This window comes from Podarcis filfolensis (genome assembly GCF_964270895.1).
Source record: "Podarcis filfolensis genome assembly, chromosome: 12".
Taxonomy (NCBI): Eukaryota; Metazoa; Chordata; class Lepidosauria; order Squamata; family Lacertidae; genus Podarcis; species Podarcis filfolensis.
This window is the reverse complement of record NC_139614.1, coordinates 13,785,486-13,804,101: the sequence shown is the minus strand read 5'-3', so window position 1 is coordinate 13,804,101 and position 18,616 is coordinate 13,785,486. Positions and strand designations below refer to the sequence as shown.

At 46.4% G+C, this 18,616-nt stretch overlaps 1 protein-coding gene across 1 annotated transcript; it reads right to left on the bottom strand.

The window, feature by feature from the left end:
* Window positions 1-1,592: 1,592 nt before the first annotated feature.
* MTURN (maturin, neural progenitor differentiation regulator homolog) lies at window positions 1,593-16,482 on the bottom strand. The gene is made up of 3 exons (XM_083577505.1): window positions 15,832-16,482; window positions 4,561-4,683; window positions 1,593-2,153 (listed from the first exon to the last, which is right to left on the bottom strand). The coding sequence occupies exons 1-3, from the start codon at window positions 15,994-15,996 to the stop codon at window positions 2,043-2,045; spliced, it is 399 nt and encodes a 132-aa protein (XP_083433631.1). The 5' UTR covers window positions 15,997-16,482; the 3' UTR covers window positions 1,593-2,042.
* Window positions 16,483-18,616: the final 2,134 nt, after the last annotated feature.

Genomic DNA, 18,616 nt, shown 5'->3' with positions numbered 1-18,616 from the left:
TGGCTTTTGCATTGTGTGAAAGCTCAAATATAATTTGGAAATTAACAGGGAGATGGAATAAACTGCTGTGTGAACGCAGCCCAAGACAGCATCTGTGCATCTTAATTGCGAAGCCTTTATTGCTCACTATTTTGCAGCCTGGTCACATGTGAAAGGATAAGGTTGTGTGGCATGGTCCCCAGACCACTGCCTGGAAAACAGAGTGTCTTCAAAACCAAATAAGCTGTTCTAAGCGAAACTCATTCAGTGATGGGTTTGTTATCTCACAGCCTGGCTCCCATTGGTGATCAATTGCCTATGGCAATTAGATACAATGATCTGCGGTGGCCAATCATCTTACAGACTGATGGCTATACACTTCCACCGAAGTGATAAATGCAGTTATCAAGTGAAGAACTTCCAAGTGTGAACTTAACTGAGTGTAATGAACCACTGTTCTGAATAGACAGCATGCCACAATCATTTTGCACGTAATGGAAAGAAACGGTAGAAATGTACAGATGCTGTTTCTATCTCCCGTGACTTCCAGTTAACTTTGGCTGTTAATCGTTGCTCATTTGATTAAAAGGATAAATTAGGTATTTATGAACATAAGGTAAATTTTTAAAGAATTTAGGGGATACTAGTTATCTGACTAACCATTTCCTGTGCAGGCAAATGATTAGGGAATTCCTCTCATTGCTGATTTATTGTACTGATAAATGTGGATTTGTGACCAACATGTCCAACATGTATTTTTAATTTATATTAATTTTTTGATAAAGCAGTATTTGGCTCAGCATCTGCTGATAATAAAATTCATAACCATAATATCTGAAAGCCTTAATATAAATCTCTATTCTGACCAACATCTGTAAATAAAGTGCTTCAGGCACTTAGGAAACCTATTATTGTTGAATTATTATTATTAGATCAAGACTGATGTGTTTTGCAAGGAATTTCCACCTAATCCAATTATCTTTGTTCAAACTTTAGGGGTTCTTCTGCATTTATCACTGCTAAAACAGCACGAATTTAGAGATGTGATTGAGATGAAGCTATGCACTTAAGAGTCTCAAGCCCAGTGCAGATGTAACATTCCCAATCTTGTATTTATGGCTAGAAGATAAGAGTAGTGGTCATTCTCCTTCACAAATTCTCTTCTCCCTTCCTATGGTAGTCTTAACCATGGTGCATCCTTTTGCTGGATAAGAACTAGCCATGATGAATTTACCAGGGTAAATTTTAACCAGGGTTGGCAAGCCAGCCTCCAACCCTGGTTTAAAGCCAAACCATGGTCAGCACACAGCCAGATATAATACTACACCAGTGTTAAACCAAACAATGGGAAAGAGGGTGGTATCCAGGCTGAAGAGGAATAAGAGTAGGATAAGTAGTGGATGACTCTCATTCCACTTGCACCGGGCCTCAACGATATCATAGTTAAAAGTACATGTTTAAATCTTTCCCACTGAAAGCAAGGAGATTTTAAAATGCTTCATTTTGGCTCGGTTGCGCCCTTTGCTGGAACATTAACCATTCAGTACATTAACTAATAGTCTAGTTCTGTTTTTAATATATATATATATAATAAAAAGAGAGATCTCTAAGACTGAAAGTGCAGATTGCATTTATTCTCTGCATGGATGGTCCTCTGTAAGGTCACGCAAGTACTTAACACACCAACCAAATAGTTCCTACATTCAAATCACATTCACGTCAGTGAAATGTTAATTCTATACAAACAAATAAAAAAATGATAATAATTAAAACAAAACAAAACAAAAGACAAGTCAGCAGGAAGAAAAGAAAAACCCTAGTTCTAAGTTAACAATGGCAGAACGCTACTGAGACAACACCATAGAAACCTCACTGAAGCAGGAGTTAAATTCAGGCCACTTCTTAGCAAAGCTCATCACAGACTTTGAAAAATATTGTTGTTTTCTTTAAACTTTGGGTTTGGGAGTCAGATTTTCCAGTGTGATGCGTCATTCAAAAATGCTAATGCGGAAGCATAGCGATCCCACCTGGTAGGATAAAATATATTTCAATTCCTCTGAAAATTACTGCTGACTGACACCCATTTGCTGGTGATCGGCTTCCGCCTCTTCTTCTTCCACATCTGCATTATATTCTTCAAACGCATCATCGTCTACATCTGGAAGCCCCAATAGCTATTTATAAAGACGACAGAAATAAAATTGTGAGTGTAATACAAAAGGGCAAAACAACCAGGCAACAGCACTGATGTTCTAAGTCCAAGAACAAACTGAGGATGTGGTTATTTGCAGCACCACATAAAAGCATTTAAAATTGGGGGAAAGAGTGTAGTAGCTCAGTGACTCGTGGGCCAGAGAGGGCCAATTCACACCTTAGGCAGCAGTTGACTTGGTTTGTTCCTAAGATACTTATCAATAAAATGAGGCCAGCTCCAGCTCCCTGAATGAGCACACCTGTAGGATGCTGAAGTTTGTAGACACCTCTGGTTCATTTAGTTTTCACACATCTTTGGTGTTAATAATAATTAAAAATGTGTAAAGAAACCCAGGCACATAAACCTCCTTTCTTCACAGCAATGGGGGCTGCCATACTTGTTGAGGGAAATCTTTCCTTCAAAAGCTTTAGATACCAGAGTTAGCTCTGCAAACCTGGAGATCTGATGATAATACTGGGCCATTAGTCTGACTCTAATGCATTCATGCAGCCTTGTAAATAAGCCTGCAGACATTACTAGCCTGCTAGGTGCTAGGCTGTGTCTCCAGCAGAAGTAGGAGGAGGAACTGTTATGCTAGCTTCCTAGCAGGTGAGTTCGCTGTTGCTTACGAGGAGGGAGACAGGTGAAGCAGTTAGCACAGTGCAAATACACTATATTGCTTCCTGTAGAGCTCTTGCACTGTGCTGACCTCCCTGCCGCCTTGCTCCCCATCCCAGCAAGAAACACTGACTCACCTGCTGGGAAGTTAGCCAGGAAGCCCCCTCTTCTGCATACAGCAAGGAAACGCAGCACACTTAACAATGTAGTGAAAAAGAAAGATGACATCTTTCAAGGGCTGGTGGAGAGAGGACAGAACAGAGGGTTGGATCAACAGACAACCAGGAAACCAAGTGGACTGGAGGAAGAGGAAGAGAAATCCCTTTGCCGACGCCGCCACCAGCCTGTTCACTTGTTCCGTGTGGAATTCCTGGTTGCCTGTAGCTACCAGGTAAGTTGTTAAAGGCAAGGTTGTGTTCAGAGCAGGATAAAAGGTGAATGTGACGTCTGCCCTTAAACGGCACTGCTGCCCATTCACTTTTAACAAAACTAACTTCCACGTAAGTGAGTTTTGGGGTTGTGATATTTTGATCACCAGGCTGGAAGCAGCCCTATGGAGAGCATCTAATGCAAGCCCTACAATGTCAAGATTGCCTAGGGTTAAACCATAACTGAGAGATGCACATTCGGGGCCAAGCTGGACTCCATCTCCCATCAGGTGCAACAACATGTCAGCAACATCTTCAGGGCACCCCTGTCATACAGGATGGGTGCAACTATGGCTCCCTCTGTGCTTCCATCCTGCGCTACTCCAGACACATGAGAAGCAGGGGAGATCACATGGCAGAGGCTGACAAGAGAATCACTTCCTGTGGCTGTGTGCACCTAGGGAAGATGCCCCTATGGAGAGTAACCACAGTTGTCCCGCTGACCTGAGGTTCCTAGTTTAGCATTACAGTGGTGCCCCGCAAGACGAATGCCTCGCAAAACGAAAAACGCGCAAGATGAAAGGATTTTTCGGTTTTTGCATCGCTTCGCAAGACGATTTTCCCTATGGGCTTGCTTTGCAAGACGAAAACGTCTTGCGAGTTTGTTCGCTTTTTTCTTAAAGCCGCTTGAAGAGGCGCAGTTGCGACGGACCGTGCTTCGCAAGACGAAAAACATCGCAAGACGAAAAGACTCGCGGAACGAATTAATTTCGTCTTGCGAGGCACCACTGTACTGGAGCAGCGCAGGCAGAGAAAGACTGGGGAACCTGAAGCTCCACCTGTGGTTGTTGGACACCAAGTCCCATCAGCCTCAGCTGCCATGCCCAAAGGTCAGGGGTGATGGGAGATGAAGTCCTACGGTCTCTGGAGGGCCACTGCTTCCTCATTCTTTGGACGGAGGAGCAACACACCTGATTCTTCTTAGTGTAATGTTTTCTCAGGGGGAAAGAGCATGCTCAGTTCTCCACCCTTTTCAATTTCAGTAGATTGTGAAATTTCACAACAGAGGTGCCAGGAAATAATTCCACATCAGAGTCTGCCAGCACAGCCAACTACTCTAGTTCTTTAGATGCTGCATGCTGAAATAAAAAAAAAAGTGTGTATCAATTCTCATATGGGATGGACGGGCCCTTTTGAGTTGCTTTCCGTCCCAGCTGGGAATGTCTGTTTGGAAAACGGGAGACAGAAAAATAAAGCTCTTAAAAATAAACTTATGCTTATACACATTTATGTGTGATGATGGGAAACGATCATGGAAGCGTGTGGTGTTTGTGGTCTGGCGTGTTGAAAACAAAACCTCTTAATGCAATAAAGCCAAAGGGTAAAAAAATGGGCACTTACAGGTCTGAATGATTTGAAGACTTTTTCCAGTATTTCATGCAGTGTCTTTTTACCACAGGAGGAGATGTAGTCCTGCGCCAACTGCAGGAAAGGCAAGCAGTCCTCGCTTTCACTCCAGACGTGCTGCAAAGGCAAGCCATGACAAAGCAGGGGTTAATCATGCTGGCAGGCAGTGAAGTTTAAAAAGCAATAAAACTGATATGGAGAGATTCTGGAGCTGTAGAGTGATCTATAGAGAGCTGTGGGGAGGAACAGGTTAAAACCCAGGGGCCTTAACCCAATGGCATCCCGCATCTAACTCTCTGCTGTCCAGTGGCTATGTAGTTGCATACAAATCCTCCCTCTGCCATAGACTCAGCGTTGCCACATATATTTGAAGGATTTTTACTCTGCTCTCCAGTCACATGGTGACTTACAAAGAGCAACAGTGAGACGGTCACTGCCCTCAGGCTCATGACACAAAAGGAAAGGGGATAGGGAGGGGAGAGGGGGAAAAGCAAGCTCAAGCACCAAGTCAAAGTAGCAGAATTGTTATATTAGGTGGTGCCTCCAGACTGTCAGCATTTTGGAGGAAGGAGTCAAGGGCATATCAGAATTTTAGGTTTGTGCACCTAAAATGGATTAAAGTGCTGTGTCACCCTAGCACAGGGGTGCAGAATCTCTCACCCACTGCCCAAAATTGGCTTGGCCCGGATCCCAATTTGGCCCATTTCCCCAGCCCATGTTGAAATTCCCTGACCCTCTTCATGCTTGCTGTGTTACCCCCAGAGGTGCAGGAAAAGCCACCATTGATCAATGAAGCCACTGCCCATCCGCTGACAGGCAGTGACTTCAAGTCTGATCAGTGGCAGCTTTTTCTGCACCTCTGGGGTAACACAGCAAGCAGGAATTTGCACACACTTCCCCTGTGCAATGCAGAAGCGCCTGCGTCGGTCCTGGACCTGCCTTCCCTCCTGCACTGGCAGCCAGGTGTCTTGGTGAGCAACGCAGATAATGAGGAGAGCCACAAGTCTCAGGATGTGGTCCACTGCCCATCCATGGAACCAGCAGTCCTGCTGCACCTCCACCTTGCTCTCAGTTACTGCTCACGTGACCTCTGCGAGCAAGCAAGCAAAGGCAGGGGCAAGGAGAATGAGCTGCAAGTTCTACTTGCCTCTTCAACCTTTGGTCCTTAGGTGTTGCTGGACTACGACTCCCATCATCCCAGGCTGCTGGGGACTGTGGGAGTTGTAGTTCAATGCTATATATGAGGAGCCAAGTTGAAGAACATTGCTTGCCATACAGACTGGCCTCCAACAAAGAGGGCAAGCAAATGGGGAGTGGTGTGGTGGACGGGAACTAGCTCCTTAAGTCTTCTCACTGAAAGATCCCCAAAATTTGAAGGCAGCATTGGGAAATGACCAGGATGTGATTGGGCAGGAATGATTCCGCCCTCACAAAGAATCATCTTGATTTCTCCAGCTTTTTGATTATACACACAACATTTTACTCACATTATAATGTCCCTTCCAGTTATCACACTCAACCACCCTTTTATTCCCTATGCAACTCTCTACTTCAGATATAAATTCACATCCAGTATGTCTGGGACAACACATAGCTACAGCATTGATCTAGCCACACCTGCAGTCTTTCAGAACAAAGAAGCAGAATGTTAATTAGTGCAGGCACTTAATTAGGTTACAAACTGACTTGCTGGTAGGGTTCAAAATGCAGAGGGGCTTATCAGAGCCAGTGCGGTTCAGTGGATAAGAGTGCTGGATCAGGACTCTGGAAACCAGAGTTCAAATCCCAACTCATCTGTGAAGCTCAGTGGGTGACCTTGAGCCAGTCACTGTTTCTCAGCCTCACCTACTTTGCAGGGTTGTTGTAAATTTAAAGCAGGAGTTGAGAGACATGTGCACCACTTGGAAGAAGGCTAAAATGCAATTAATACAGTCTATGAAATATCTATCTATCTATCAATCCATCCATCCATCTATCTATCTATCTACACATACACCCCTCATGTGTGTGTGTGTCCATCCATCCCTTGGAAACAGTCTTATGTAGGTCACCTCGACCTCTAATAGCCTCCTGGATCCAGGAGTAGCCCCAAGTAAATACCTGCTCCCTTAGAGGAAGTGCAACGCTATCCAGAACAGGCAACCACCATACCTTCCAGATACGTGAACTACCTGTCCACAGAGCCTCCATCTTTCTAGGGTTCAAACTCAGATGTTGGCAGATGTCAGCTAAGTTAGCTGAAAATATTGGCACTGCGTCTGCACCAGGGTGGCCAGCCCACCATAACCAGGTCGCATGTTGTCTCCAAAAGGAGACAGATCTAAAGAGGATTAATTTCAAAGTCGTTTCCGAAAGGTTTGTTACATAAGCACATTTGCAATGAGATTCCCAATGATAAAAGCATATAGGTATAAATAGCTATTACATAAAATCTGTCCTGTATTGCCAGTATCAGCTCTATACAGTTCATATAGTCAGCAGAAGAATTGGGAAGCAGAGATTTTCCTAGACTGGAACATCTCATGTAATCTTTGGAGATTGCATGTCCGAATTTGCCTCCATGAAAAATGCTGCATCATGGATGATGCTGAACAAGTCTCCCTGAGGTGCTATTTTCAGTTTCTTTAAGATTTCCTCCACCCACCCCACCAGGCACCATCCCCATTTCCATTGGTACAATCTGGAAAAAGGCTTTATCACTGGCAAATGTTTACCACTCAGTTCTGCTGATTGCATAAACTGGCTCTAGGAGGAAAGCAAGCAATTATGTGTGAAAACGAGACAAAAATCTCAAGACTATGTTTTGAACAACGTCAATATATTAACTTTTACATGTCAAGAACCCCAGATTTTAGGTCCAGGGCATCTGCACATAGAATATTTCAAAGTGGGACCAATCAGGTTACCCCTACTCTTCCTGTAAGCGTTACAGTCTAAATATATGGCACTCCCCAGGTACTTTTTCAGTTTCCAGTTTTTCACAAGGAAAAATAGGTGTCAAGCTATTTTTATTAATACTTCATTGTGAATATTAGAACATTTAAGTTTGCCAGCTGCGACATACGAGCAAAATCAATTTCATGTCTCAAGCAAAATCCAAAGAACAGAAAGAAAATTACACAAGGATCACATCAAAGACCTAACTGAAAGCACGTTATACAAGATCATATGCAAACATTATTTAGCAGAGTACACAAACCCACACAACTATGAAATACAACAAATGCCACTCAGTCTCCACCCCTAGATTACCATGGTTTGGAGGTCAAGAAATGCCCTTTACTGTAGTCTTATTTCTTTGTTCTCCCTCTGCTCTAAAGTATTTCCATCCTATTTTTTGGAGCTAACATTCTTATGCATTTGCAATGGCATTTTTGCAAGCCATGGTTTGCTCTAACCACAGTTTGCAACGTGGTTAGAAGTGGGTCTACAAATTATGCAATGCTAAACCATGCTTAGCTCTAAAAACGGAAAGAAAGGGAATTCACAAAGTTGGAGGACGGAAGGTGGAGAGGTATGAGACCCCACAGACCACCTCTGCTTTGCAAACCATGGCTAGGCAATTAGAAGACTCACACTACACTGTGCCCAAGGTGAAATAAATTAGGTAAACAAATTAGGTTCTCTATTGTACAAAAAGTTTATGAGACGCCTTAACAATGACCCATATTAAGTACCCTGAAATACCTAGAGATAGTTAGAATTCTTCATGCTGTTTGCTTCCTGACCACCTGTGGCACAGAAGCTCTGCTAGAAAACAAAATGGATCCCAAAGTGCCAACAGAAGCGGGAACTCTGTTAACATGTTGAATCAGACAAGCTTCATGCTACGTTGAAGTCTTTGCCCATTGCATGTCCCAGTCTAAGCTCTCTGGCTCATCTATCACCTGGGGGACGTGTGCAAAGGGAGTTTAGCTTCATTCACGTCCAATTCACAAAGGAAAACTGTCAACCCAGCGTCAGAAAGACTTAATCGTACACGGATGTAACAGGAGGCAGTTTTGCTAAGCAACCCACTGAAAACTGAACACAACTGCAACAGCAAAGTGAGAATAAAATGAGGGTTGTGAGAAAATACACACACAACTTTTGGTCCTTTATGAGATCGCTTTTCCTCTTACAAGCTGTCAGATGAAGTGTACTCTGCAAGACTACACGTCTTGTTAACTTCAGCCGACCTGAAATTTGAAATAATCAGTGGTGCATGCCTGTGTTCCATAGAAAATCTTCCTTTTCTTCTCTGAAAACAAGACCAAGACAGCTTAAAGACAACCCGGCAGCTTAAAGGTTTCTTCTCAACCAATTCAGGACTCCTGAGTGCTGTTCTTTATCTGATTACTTATTTCTCTTAAGCCCACCTATCCAGCTTGCAGACAGCAGAGTTCTCTTCATGGTTCCTAGAGCATTTGTGCAAGAACATGCTGATACCAGTGGTTCAGCACAAAGAACATGGGCTGGATACAGAGTTTATGTTTGAAACACAGCTATTGAAATTAACAGGACTTAAGTTAAAGAAAATGCTGTGTGAAATAAAAATTGGTGTTTTCATGAATGCCAATAACTCAGCTGTATAGTCTATATTGTACAAAAGCTTTAACTGCCAGTGGAAATGGTAAGGGGGGGGCCTAGACACTTGAGGGGAGTCAAACTGAAAATTGGGTGGTACATGATAACCTTTCATAACTTATGTGACCCAACAGCAGGGTCAGAATCTTCCACCTGCCTCTCAGAAATGTGTGTGGCTGGATATGAACTCCAAACATTATTGGCCATTGGCTTGAAAACTACAGCTGCCAAGACATAAGCAACACATGAGGCTTGCAATGTGCTTTTAATTTTTATTGCGAATCTGTAAAATGATTTCCAACACCCCTGCTTCTGTTGCAATGCTGGCGTTTGATGGTAGACACCTAGTCCGTGTTTTCTTTTGGTTATTATTATTATTCATTTCATTTCTATACTGCTTTATATTTTTGGTTGGTGTTCTATGCTTGATCCTGTTAGTTTTATATTTTGTTTGTATACTTAGCTACTGAAACTTATTATTATTCACAAGGCAGTGTTTCTATATCAACTCTCATGTTGCAAATGCACACTTAAAAATGCAAACAAACAAAGCCACACTCTGCTGTTGTTGTCTGGAAGCACTAATGTGATGCAGCTAACTACCCAGCCAAGGGCAGGAATAGCAGAGTTGGGCCAGCAACAATCACTATCCCATCTTGGCAGGGGGAAGAATGAAATTCTCAAATGGAAACACTTGGGATGGGAGGGTCAATAGCAACACCCGTCTACATTTTCACAAGCCATGGTTTATGAAAGTGCGGGCCAAAGTCCCAATGACACCAGTGAGCAAGAAGACAGATCTAGCATGGAGAGAATGAGTGATCTAAACATGCAAGTGTGCATAGGACCTGTCAGGGAACTGCCATCGGAACTAGAGGAGGAGGCGAGGCTCCACAGCGATGCTGGAGAGGGGCCAAGCAGGGAGAGAGGCAGGTCTCCTGTTGGGGAAGAAAATCAGCGCAACACCAGGGATAGAGGGGGGCCAATGGGGGAAGCAGAGAGCAGGCTCCGGGACTCTTCACTGGACACCAGCGGGGAGAGCACAGGTCCTCCGCTACCCACGCCCTCCCTGCGCAGAAGATTTCCGCGCAGGGAGAGTAGGAGGAGACTGGGCGTCAAACAACTTTTATGTTGGAAAAGGTTTAAGAAACGCCCACTGACGGATTCTGCCAGTGACTGAACAGCCACGGAGTGGATGGCTGTCCAGCAAGAAATGGTTTAACCAGCCAACCTAGCCCAGAGCGATGGCAACTTACGCACAAGCAACCCCTAAAGCCATTACAGGACCCAAGATGCTGCAAGAATGGAATGTTTTAGAGCAGGCATGTCCAGTTCCCAAGAGACTGCGATCTACTCCAAGTCTTTAAAAAAACTGACAGTGATCTACCCATTGTCACTGGAGGGAGGAGGATCGTGGGTGGGGTGGGTGGATTGCCCAGAGTTGCTGAGCTTTTTTTTAAGGAGAATTGTACAGAGTTTTTAAGCTTTTCCACCCATAACTTTTTGTACACGATAAGGATCCCGGGGTCTACTGGTTGGACATCCCTGTTTTAGAGGGTAAGGTAAAGGTAAAGGTACCCCTGCCCGTACGGGGCAGTCTTGACAGACTCTAGGGTTGTGCGCTCATCTCACTCTATAGGCCGGGAGCCAGCGCTGTCCGCAGACACTTCCGGGTCACGTGGCCAGCGTGACAAGCTGCATCTGGCGAGCCAGCGCAGCACACGGAACGCCGTTTACCTTCCCGCTGGTAATCGGTCCCTATTTATCTACTTGCACCCGGGGGTGCTTTCGAACTGCTAGGTTGGCAGGCGCTGGGACTGAACGACGGGAGCGCACCCCGCCGCGGGGATTCGAACCGCCGACCATGCGATCGTTTTAGAGGGTACTTGTGCTAAAAACAGCATCTGATCTAGTTTGGCACATACAATGCTTCAGGGACGAAGAGGAATAGCTCTTCATGGCTTCAACATGTACAGAATGGTTGTGTGAATTGGCAACGAGACATAAGCCTTCAAATCCATGTCTTTAAGAAACAAGGCACAAAGCAGCCCAGATGTCGTTCTAGCCACTCAGTTGGTTATTTTATTGTAAGACTGTTAATCAACCAAATATTTATTTGGCCTGGCTGCTGTTGTGGGGTTTGTTTGTTTGTTTTTGCTTCCAGTTGCCAGAAAAGCAACAGGCAAGGCTGGTTTTCCACCCTTCAGGCAGTTAAAAACACACAACAAAACTATATAACTTGGAAAGGATAGAGACAGGTTTTGTGTGAACTCCTTTGGACCTTCCAAAACCACGACATCACCCTTGGATTCACAAAACTCCCATTAGGCTTTCACCCAACTCCAACAAGGCCCACACTTGGCCCTGCCCCCTAATCCCAAAGGTCCACTTAGTGGTTGAACCTTCCCAGGAACCACAACTTTTTATATCAAAATCTGGCAACCCTAGCCAAATATGGAGCCCTAGTTCTTAAGGAAATCAACTGTAGGCTGCTTTCCGTTAAGCAGATCCAATGTTTCAAAACTTTCAAATGAACTTTACAAAGCATAACCCACTAGACAGAACTGCATTATCATAGCAGTAACGTTTTCGCCTGCTCTCCATTTTTACCCTGCAAAAGCCCTGGCAAAGTGCCTAGTGTCATTGAGAACGCTGTCCTGGGGCCAGTTATTATTATCAAAAAAATAAATTTTATTATCCATTTTCATCTATGAGTAATTCCTCTCTTTGGGAATTCAGAAGAGGTCAAGAAACTAGGCTGTGATAATTGGCAAAGTCTCCAATTACACTAAAAAGCCAAGGGCAGGCGCACGAGAGACCTCCCATCTCAGACTGTCACAAGAACATAGGAAGTTAGTTTATACTAAATCAGATCATTGGTCCATCTAGCCCCATATTGTCCACACTGACTGGCAGCGGCTTTCCAGGGTTTCAGGCACGTGGACTCTCCCAGAGCTACCTGGAGATGCCAGAGATCGAACCGGGGACTTTCTGCATGCAAGACAGATGCTCTACCATGAGCTACAACCTTTCCCCAACTGTGCTGTACTGTACAATGTTCCACAGATCTGGCCCAAGACCAACACTACACCATGCTAGTTCTCTGAGTCTCAAGCTCTCTTTTAATTATTTTGGCCTTTTCCACAAAGGGGCTTTCAATGATCAGCTTGTCGCGAAAAGAAATTGCAATGAGGTGCAGCATGGCTTCTGAGTCATGGGCATACTTACAGAGTGGCAAGCCCTATTCCCCCACAGGAATGTACTTAAGACAGCAAAGCTTTTCCAGTGAAATTGATGTGGCCCACCTTAAGCCCATGGGAGATGGTGAGCTAGAAATAAAAACCCAGTAATTCCCCTTAATAGATTCGATGCAGACTTAAGCCATGCTCCGAGTAGACCCATTGAAATCAAGGAGACTTGCATTAGCCATTGCTAAATTAAGGCCTAGTGAGTTCAATGGGTCTCTTCTATGCACAACTGAGTCTGGCGCCACCAACTCAAAGGGCCACGTTCATGCCATACATTTAAGGCACTATGACGCCACTTTAAACCGTCATGGCTTCCCCCAATGAATTCTGGGAGCTGTTATTTGTTAAGGGCACTGGGAGTTGTTAGGAGACCCCTAGTCTCCTCCCAGAGTTCCCTGTAAAGAGGGATTTATTGTAAAATGACTTGGAGAACTGTAGTTCTGTGAGGGGAATAGGGGGTCCTAAGTTCAGCACTCATAACTGGCTACTGCTCCCAGAATTCTCTGGGGGGAGCCCTGACAGTATCACAGTGCTTTAAATGTATGGTGTGATTGTGGTCCTAGTGAAGGCCTATTCATTATTTCTGCCAGGAAAATCATAAGAAGCCACCACCTGCCTGGATTCTGCTGCAGCCAAGAGGCCGCCAAAAGGGAAGAAGAAGCAGCGGCATCCCCTCAGAAAAGAATTTTCTCTAGATCCTCCAGAGTAACAAATTTAAGATATTCCTCTCAGGAAGCCCCTCGTGGAACTAAATGATACAAGGGTGCCCCTTGGGGAGAGGGCAGTTATCCTACTGACTCCATTTTTTCATAACACATTCTCCACTGGATAGGGTGATAGCAATTCACCCATGCTATTAGCCAAACTTCTGATGGAGGTGAAACAGGGCAGACCTACACTTTGCTGCCCCATCCTTTGGTACCTGCCTTCTGAGAGAAAAACAGCAGATTCTGGGAAGAGGTTTTGAATATGCTACCTACAGGGCTGGCTCTTAATTTCAAACCAACATCACTCAACTTACTCCTTTCTATTACTTCTGTGGACAAACACCGGCTCTCTCAGCCTGAAGCAAGATTGAGCGCCGCACCCCAGTCTCCTTTGTCTGGACCGTCCAGCGATCCTTTACCTATTGCCTTTTAATTCTGGCCAACCTGCCAGTGACCACGGGAAGCAGACTCCATTTTACATATGATCTGGAAAGGACGATGCTCCCAGCAATAGGAATCCTAAGGATTGCATTCTCTGCCCTTTCCCTCCTACATCATCATCCCACACACCCACAGTTTCTATTCTTCCTGTTTAGTAGTAGTAAGTGACCCCATCCTTGCTTACATTGCTGCAACCCCAGGCCTGCTAGGAGGTCCTTTCCTCTAGCAAGCCATGCACAGAGCGACGCTTGCAATTTCCCACCAGCCCCTCCCAGGGTAAATGCAAGGCAGGAACATCATGGGAACTGTACCGTTCAAGGCCTGGCGTTTCTTCTGGGGTGAGAAGGATGTGCAACATTTTCAGAAAAAGGAGTACCTTAAGCTTCACTATCAGATCTCTGAAGCTTCAACGCTCTGAAAGATGGAGATGCCCTCAATGGATCACGTGAGATCCGCCAAACACAGCCCAACCACGGGACTCAAGACTCCTGGTTTGCCGACCAGTTCCTATAGGTAAATTCCAGAATTGTCTAAGATGAAAGGGGAACCGCCTGACCTCATACCTAGGAGGTTACACATTGCTGAGAGGAGAGACACTCTGCACAAGTTCTGAGATGCTCTTCTCTTGTTTACAACAGAAGATCAGTTTCTGAGCTCTGGGCACAGTCCTGTGCCTAACATTTCAGGTTAAAACTGCAGAGTGGAAGGAAAGGAGGACCTTTTTCTGCCTCCCCACTTCCAGCTACTCTCTGAAGACTGGAGATGAGACCCTCTTAAGAATATTAGAGGAGTGGACAGGGAAAGGACTGGACCATATGAAAAACAAACACAGTATTTTTGCTGCATTTCATTCATTTTCAGCTTTGTATTCTTATTATTAAAAAAGCACACCTAGACGTTCCGTTGTTGCGCCCGTAACCTTGGTTTCAGGTGCCATTGGGCTCCTAGTTTTCATAGCTCCATTTCTAACACAGCCCTTGGGGTTCCTTCCAATGCTACAATTCCATGATTCTAGGAGGGGAGAATAACAACGCAGGTTTCCTTGAGCTCCTTGGAGAAAAATACCGGCTGGAATTGAAATAAATAAACATAAGGCCTAGGGGTCAAAAGAAGCCTCAATGTTTTAATTGTTCTGCTGCCTGGGGGGTTCCTTTGGGAGCAAGGATGAGATATGAAAATAAATTAAGCGAGGGGCCAGTGCTTGCCAGAATAAAAGGATGCACACCTTGAGGCAGATGATGCCAGCTCTGAGACTCCTTCCAGGTGGGAAAATCCATCACTCCCAGGCAAAGGAGCCAATGTTAACCTCCCGGCCCAGGCGAAGATGAATGTGAGGCGCAAATGCACTTGGTGACTTAAGCTCCCCCCCCCACCTCCAAAAGCAGATGAAATCCCAAGTGCTGTGAGTGTGGATGGCCAGACTGGAACCATGAGGAAGGCTGAAAAGGCTGAAAGGCCCAGAAAGGCCAAGACCCCCTTTTCTCTCTCTGTGCCCCCCCACTCACTATCAGGGGTGCCAACTTGAATTAAATATTGGGGGCGCAGGGAAGCCCCGCCCCACATAACTGGTCCCATGACACCACTCTAATAGCAATGCCCATCAACAATATTTCAGATTTTTTTGGGGGGGGCAAGCAAAGACACCTCAGCCCCATGGTTTCCAACATGGGGCACACGCCCCACAGAGGGGACAATTTGATTTGGGTTTTTTTGGGGGGGGGGGAATTTGAGAATGAGTTATTAACAGTGAACGGCCTTTTAGGCTTCCTCCATGTGAACAATTCACTTCTTGAATAAAAAGAATTATATGGGGGGGGGAACGCATCAGGATTTTAGAGATGCTTAGGTGGGGCATGGCCCCAAAAAAGGTTGCCTCTGCCCCTAGGTCTTGGCTCCTGTGCCCACTCTTAAGAAAGAATCCCCACCAAAAGGTGAGGAGAATAATAATAATAAAATAATAATAATTGTTATTATTGTTATTATTAGTAGTAGTATTAGAAAAAATATCCCCTAAAGAAAAAAAAAGAGACACAGCAGGGAAAGAAACAGAAAGGGGCTCCCTGGTCTTTCTCTCCCCCCCCCCCCACCATTTTTTGTGCGTCTTAGGGGTCAACTCCATGGGGCCAAAAGGAAAAAAAAAAGTTGACGTCCGTGGCCATTCAAAGCGTGTCGCGTCACCTGATGGGGCGGGGCTGGCCTGGCCTGCCCCCCCCCACCTCAATATTTTATTCCAGTTGTGGGGGGGGGAGGGGGAGGGAAAGGACACCCCCTGAGGGGGGTCGTCGCCGCCGGTGGCTACTTACGAAGCTGTCCCCCCCGCAGCCGTTGTCCGGGCACAGCACGTAGAAGGAGACGCCCGGGTCGGCGTAGAAATCCATCCTGCGCTCCGTCTCCTCGGTGGCGATGAGCTCGAAGGGGGTGCGCGAGCACCATTTGTCCGCCGCGTCCGCCAGCTGCTGGAAAGCCATCGCCTCAGGCCGCCGCCGCCGCCGCCTCAGGCCGGGTGTGGGGCTGACGGGACCCGCTTCCTCCTCCTCCTCCTCGGGGTTTACTCGGCCGGAGCTGCTCCTCCCTCAGGCGCTGCTGCTGCTGTTGCTGCTGCGGCCGCCGGGCTTCGCATTCCCGGTTTACATGCTGAGGGGACGACGGCCGCTTTCCCCCCGCCACCCGCCCTCTCCTCTTCTTCTTCTTCTTCTTCTTCCTCCTCTCTTCCTTTCCCGCCTCAGCAGCCCGGCATAAGGGCTCCTCGGTCGCTCCGCCTCGGCCGGATGCGGCCGGATCCTGCTGGATCTCGAGGAGAATGAGCCACCCCGCTCGCCCCTTTCGGGTTCGGAGCCTGGCGGTGCGCACGCGCAAACGCGCAGATAGGGGGAAATAACGGGAACGAACGGCCGTTCGGCGGCGACGCGAGACTCGACGGATGTCTTTCGCCGCCTGAAACGGGAGACGCCCTCAGAATATCGCGCAGGGCGGCAGCCCGGTGGATCCGGGCAAAGGCGGAGCAGCCGCGATCCTGCAGAAACACCGCGGGGTTTTGAAGCCGCGCTCCGAATTCTGCTAAGGCAGGGGCTGGAAATAATCCAGAGGCGAGCGGAACAGCAAAAATCCCAGGCCTAGGTCACTTTTTGTTTCAGCCGTGTGTGTGTGTGTGTGTGTATATATATATATATAGAGAGAGAGAGAGAGAGAGAGAGAGAGAGACAGAGAGAGAGAGAGAGAGAGATTGTGTGTGTGTGTGTGTGTGTGTGTGTGTATATGTGTATTGATCTATAGGTCAATTTGTTTCAGCCATACATATACATACATATATATATATATATATATATGCGCACAGTATGTATGTATGTGTGTGTGTGTGTGTGTGTGTATATATATATATATATATACACACATGGCTGAAACAATATATATAGCTGAAACAAAAAGTAACCTAGGCCTGGGATTTTTGTGGCGTGGGTGTGTATATACAGTGGAACCTCGGGTTGCGATCGTGATCTGTGAAGGAGGCACGTTCGTAACCCGCAGCACCACATCTGCGCACTTCTGCACATACACAAGAAGCACTGAAACCCGGAAGTAACCCGTTCCGGTACTTCCAGATTCGGCACGGTGCGCAACCAGAAATCACGTCGCCTGAAGTGTCTGTAACCCGAGGTACCACTGTGTGTGTGTGTGTGTGTGTGTATACACACACACACACACACACACACACACACATATGGGGTGTGGGTGTACACACAGAGACACACAGAACAGTATTTTAATCCCACAGCTATATATATAAATATATATATATAGGTGTGGGATTAAAATATTTTCTCCAGAAAAAAGCAGTGTATATGTGTATTACATATTATATAATATACATATAATATATGCACATATCAGTCCTCTTTTCTGGGGGGACGCAGGGGTACGCATACCGCTAAACATTTTTTGAATCTAAGTTTGGCCTCATTGAGGGGCAGTATTTCAATGAGTAGGAAAATGACAGTACCCCTAAACATTTTTAAAAGAAAAAAAGCACTTGTCAGGGGCTCGGGAGCAGGAGCACAGGGGAGAGAGGAAATGGAGAGCGAAGAGGAAGAATCCGAGGGCAGCGTAAGGGAGTATGACAGTGACCCGAGAGATTCCATGAGCTTCTCCAGCGAATCGGAGGATTCCCAGAAGGGGGCGCCGATGGTCAGGGCAAGGGGGGTCCCAGGGGGGACGCACCAGAAACAAGGAGCCAGTGGGGACCCCCAAAGCAGCAGCGGGGGATCAGGACCAGTTTCCCCACCAGAGCGTAGTGGGGGGGAAGAGTCACATGTGTCAGGGCCAGCGTCTCCTCCAGCGGGGAGAGAAGGTGAGTCAGGGCTGACCACGCCTCCATCGGAGAGTGGGGGAACGGAGGGGAGGTCAGTTGCAGCTAGCCTCCCCGAAGGGGGAAGCAGTGACAGCAGCAGTGAAACGGTCAGGAGGAAAGTTGCTGGCTGGGCGCGCGCGCCAAGTTCAAATGTACAGGCGCGGGGGACAGCAGGAGACCCGGATGGGGAACCAGCTCCTAAAGCCCGCCGGAGGGAGGGGGAAGACTCAGGGGATTCAGCGTCAGAAGAGTCTAGAAAGGGCGAGACCCCGACGGACAGGCGGAACCAGAGGAGGAAAGAGCAGAGGAAGAGGTGGAGTAAGGCTAGAGTCTTAAACTGGTGTCTGGGGGGAGGAGATTCAGACGGAGCTTCAGCGGTCTAGAGTTTGAGACGTAGAGCTGCATGCTGCGGCTCTGGAAGTGAAACTGAACTTCAATAAAGACTTTCGTACTTAACAACGAAGCGGCGTTGGTCCTTTGTGAGCTGGGATCTCGGGCAGCTCTGACAGCACTGTATATAATAGAATCTGTAATACACACACACTGCTATTTTTCTAGAGAAAGAGGTGCTGGAACTCACCATGAATACCTTGTTCTCTTATAATGGCAATGGTGCCCACCTGAAAGGTCCTGGAACTGATTTCTGGCAATATATGTGCATTGTACCACCTTCCTCAGGAGGTTGTAGACTCTTTCCTTGGAGGTTTTTAAGCAGAGCTTGGATGGCCATCTGTCATAGATGC

Bases quoted from the DNA above. Each gene is read 5' to 3' on its own strand.
- MTURN (XM_083577505.1), bottom strand. From the start codon at position 15,996: ATGGCTTTCCAGCAGCTGGCGGACGCGGCGGACAAATGGTGCTCGCGC. The intron at 4,684-15,831 runs GTAAGTAGCCAC...TTGCCTTTGCAG, and splicing joins GCTGCGGGGGGGACAGCTTC to CACGTCTGGAGTGAAAGCGA. The intron at 2,154-4,560 runs GTAAGTGCCCAT...CTTTATAAATAG, and splicing joins TCTTCAAATCATTCAGACCT to CTATTGGGGCTTCCAGATGT.